We start from the raw sequence: 4,715 nt of genomic DNA on the forward strand, positions 1-4,715 counted from the left end.
GTTTCAGAGATTTTTGTAGTTCGTTCCAGTCATTGGCAGCAGAGAACTGGAAGGAGAGACGGCCAAAGGAGGAAATGGCTTTGTGGGTAACCAGAGAGATCCCTGACCTTATCTTCTCTCAAGAAGATGTCTGGTAGGCCCATTTACATACCTTTTTTGGACATTTCAAGATAGCAGATGTTTGAGTTGGGTCTATTAACACAGCTGTGAGTTGTTATTTTTTTCATTTTTTCATTTTTGACAAAATGAGCACTCCTGGAAGTGACAGATTTTGACTCATATTGAGTGATAAGACTGAGCTATTTAAAAACACTTTTTCAACATTTCAAGATAGCAGTTAGTTCAGTTTGATCTTATTAAAGACGGCTGTATCATTTTTTTATTCATTTTGACATATTGTTTGGGACCACTTTTTTTGCTCTGTTTGAAGGCTGTCAGCTTCTTCTCAGGAAGAGAATCCCTTAGCCTTTCGACTAATTTTGGGTTAGTTCTCTCAAGAAGAACTAACCCATCTCAACATGACAGAAAGTAAGACAGGAGTCCCTGACCTTATCTTCTCTCAAGAAGATGTCTGGTAGGCCCATTTAAATACCTTTTTTGGACATTTCAAGATAGCAGATGTTTGAGTTGGGTCTATTAACACAGCTGTGAGTTGTTATTTTTTCATTTTTGACAAAATGAGCACTCCTGGAAGTGACAGATTTTGACTCATATTGAGTGATAAGACTGAGCTATTTAATGCCAACACCCAATTGTGTCCCTTATTCCATCATGCAATGCAGACATACCGGTGTATTCCTCATTTCATCATGTAATGCAGACCTACAGGTGTATCACTCATCATGCAACGCAGACATTCAGGTGCTCTCACTCATTCCTTATTTAATGTAATCATGCAGGTGCTATTCCCCAAAACAATGAATAAAGCTTACTAACCTTGTTATTTGCAGCTGAGTTTTTCAATGTTCGTTGAATCTCGTCACCACCTCTGTCGCGTACCAGTTTGCCACCGGCCTGTGAAGAACCCACAGTAAAGGGCCAGGTCTTTGATTTACGGATATTTCATCCGCACGGTTTCCGTGTCTCCTTGGAACGACAGCGGCAGTTTGAGATCCGGCTCGAAGGACCAATTGTTAAAGGAATTTTATATCTTTTATGATAATAATCAATAATCAATTCGCCTTGACTAATGCCCAAAGTTTGTAAGACAATGGGTTCAAATAATTAGGCAAGGACTCAGCTTTCTGCAAAAGGTATCTGTAGCTTTATTCAGAGAACGTTCTGAGGTCAGGATAACAAAACAGTCATTATATAGTTCTTGCTTTCTTACGCACATGCATTTACACACAATCTGTTGGTGACCTGCAACCCCCATAAACTTCTCACACTGTTTATCACCTTCTGGCTCAGCCTGTTCCTTTCCTTCAAGGTTAGGAACTCTCTGAGGTTTTACTCCCTTGACCATCTGCTTCTCTATCTCTCTATACTAATTGCATACACACATTTCTTTCCCTCTCCAGTGGTTCCTGGACTTTCCGGAACTAATCAGACTAATCGATCCCTACATTGATCTTTACTTTGATTATTCATTAACCATGCTGTATGACTAATAATTCATCATGGTTTATTGATTCATTTACATTTAATAGATAATTCTCTTATCAAGCACCCACCACTGCGACCTGTATGCTCTCGTCGGCTGGCCCTCGCTACATATTCGTCGCCAAACCCACTGGCTCCAGGTCATCTATAGGTCTTTGCTAGGCCGCCTTCACTCAGCTCACAGGTCACCATAGCAACACCCACCCATAGCACGCGCTCCAGGAGGTATATCTCACTGGTCATCCCCAAAGCCAACACCTACTTTGGACACATTTCTTTCTAGTTCTCTGCTGCCAATGACTGGAACGAATTGCAAAAATCGCTGAAGTTGGAGACATATATCTCCCTCACTAACTTTAAGCATCAGCTATCTGAGCAGCTTACCGATCGCTGCAGCTGTACACAGCCCATCTGTAAATAGCCCATCCAACTGCCTACCTCATCCCCATGTTTTTATTTACTTTTTTGCTCTTTTGCACACCAGTATTTCTACTTGCACATCATCATCTGCACATCTATCTCTCCAGTGTTAATTTGCTAAATTGTAATTACTTCGCTACTATGGCCTATTTATTGCCTTACCTCCTTACTCCATTTGCACAACTGTATATAGATTTTTCTATTGTGTTATTGACTGTATGCTTGTTTATTCCATGTGTAACTCTGTGTTGTTTGTGTCGCACTGCTTTGCTTTATCTTGGCCAGGTCGCAGTCGTAAATGAGAACTTGTTCTCAACTGGCCTACCTGGTTAAATAAATAAATAAAATCTGAACTTTATTGACAACACCCAAATGGATACTGTCATTAACGCGGTTCTTCAATAATTACACATAATTCTTAATGCTTTAGCAAACATTTTATTAAACAGGACATTCAAAAATATCCTTACAATTATAATCCAAAGTAGTGTGAAATGCACTCCTAAGCAACCTGGAAATGGAGGTTACTCCCCTGAGTTTTCCCCCATTCACATTCAGAATACATTGTGAAAAACTAAAATCTTTGCTCACCATTTTTGCTCCAGGTAGATATAGTACATCCATAACTAGTGGTTTCCTCATTAGCAGGGAGGAGTTTCTGCAATCAAATTGCCCTCGTGCCGCAATTTTAGCAAATACAGAAAGGGGCCTATATTGGAGACCAAAAGTCGTCTGGCACACTGCTTAGAGTTTCAACAACATGAATAACTTATTTCTAGCCTACAATCATTGATGTTACTACGAATGTGAAAACAAGACAAAATATTACTATTCTTGCTCATTTTAAGGCAAATATCAAATAATTGTAACATTCATTACAGAAGTCAATTGTTGTCCAACATCATGGCTCCGCTGTTGGCATCACCTTTTACAGTGGATTACCGCTGTTGTGGGCCTTTAATCATCTGTCTGACTTTGTTGTTCACACAGGAGAGATACTTAACTATCGTGGATCCTCTGGGGAGCCTCAACACCCTCATGATGCTGAAGAGGCAGAGAAGAGTCTCTCCACATCAGAACACCTCAATAAACACCTGCAGACATCCACAGGGAAGAGAACTCACTGCTGCTCTGACTGTGGGAAGAGATTCACCTCCCCATCAGGCATTAAAATTCATCAGAGAATCCACACAGGAGAGAAACCTTATAGCTGTAATCAATGTGGGAAGAGTTTTGGTCAATCTGGCCATCTGGTATCACACCAGAGAACACACACAGGAGAGAAACCTTATAGCTGTGGTCAATGTGGGAAGAGTTTTGGTCAATCTGGCCATCTGGTATCACACCAGAGAATACACACAGGAGAGAAACCTTATAGCTGTGGTCAATGTGGGAAGAGTTTTGGTGGATCTGGAGGGCTGACAGTGCACCAGAGAACACACACAGGAGAGAAACCGTATAGCTGTGATCAATGTGGGAAGAGTTTTGGTCGATCTGGAAATCTGACTGCACACCAGAGAACACACACAGGAGAGAAATCTTATAGCTGTGATCAATGTGGGAAGAGTTTTACTACATTTGCCACTGTGACTCGACACCAGAGAATACACACAGGAGAGAAACCATATAGGTGTGATCAATGTGGGAAGAGTTTTGGTGGATCTGGATGGCTGACAGTGCACCAGAGAACACACACAGGAGAGAAACCATATAGCTGTGGTCAATGTGGGAAGAGTTTTGGTGGGTCTGGAAATCTGACTGCACACCAGAGAACACACCAGAGAACACACACAGGAGAGAAATCTTATAGCTGTGGTCAATGTGGGAAGAGTTTTACTACATTTGGCACTGTGACTCGACACCAGAGAATACACACAGGAGAGAAATCTTATAGCTGTGGTCAATGTGGGAAGAGATACTCTGATAAAAGATCTCTGATCAAACATCAGAAAATACATACATGAAGGAATTGTTTCATGATATCAATGAAATGAAATCTCACAATGTAGAATGTTTTAACATTGTAGAAGGAGTATTTTAATGTCACAATGTAGAACCCTAAACGTTTGTCCCCTGTTCTATTGATTTCAACATGATATGGATATTAACCTCAGGGGGAAAATCCAGGCTCTGAATTGAAAGAGTTACTATTTATGAGATTTAACAAAAAGTGACTAACAAAAGAAAGAGTTGTGTTACACTTACCATGTTGGTGACCCACTTGAATCAAAATGCAACACTTCAAAATGTAGCTAGCTGTTTTCTACAAATTGTCTTCTAACCAGGGATGTACACATTATTCCCAGATTCCATGTGGATTTTGAGCTGTTCGTTTTAACAGGACGTGTAAACTCATCTTCCTCCTTTCGCACAATTGATTGCCAGCAGCATACCACCCTGCATCCCACTGCTTGCTTGCTTCTGAAGCTAAGCAGGGTTGGTCCTGGTCAGTCCCTAGATGGGAGACCATATGCTGCTGGAGGGCCAGTCGGAGGAACTCTTTCCTCTGGTCTAAACAATATCCCAATGCCCCAGGGCAGTGACTGCCCAGTGTAGGGTGCCGTCTTTCGGATGGGACGTTAAACGGGTGTCCTGACTCTCTGAGCTCATTAAAGATCCCATTGCACTTATCGTAAGAGTAGGGGTGTTAACCCCGGTGTCCTGGCTAAATTCCCAATCTGGCCCTCATACCA

General features: G+C 41.4%; 1 protein-coding gene across 1 annotated transcript; it reads left to right on the forward strand.

The window, feature by feature from the left end:
- The first annotated feature begins 842 nt into the window (after nt 1-842).
- LOC145865995 (uncharacterized) lies at nt 843-4,085 on the forward strand. Its single transcript, XM_082970880.1, has 2 exons — nt 843-861; nt 3,013-4,085. Exons 1-2 carry the CDS (start codon nt 843-845, stop codon nt 3,984-3,986), a joined length of 993 nt encoding a protein of 330 aa, XP_082827006.1. The 3' UTR covers nt 3,987-4,085.
- The last annotated feature ends 630 nt before the right edge of the window (nt 4,086-4,715 follow it).

Source organism: Salmo salar, unplaced genomic scaffold (genome assembly GCF_965601325.2).
Source record: "Salmo salar unplaced genomic scaffold, fSalSal1 ptg000117l, whole genome shotgun sequence".
NCBI lineage: Eukaryota > Metazoa > Chordata > Actinopteri > Salmoniformes > Salmonidae > Salmo > Salmo salar.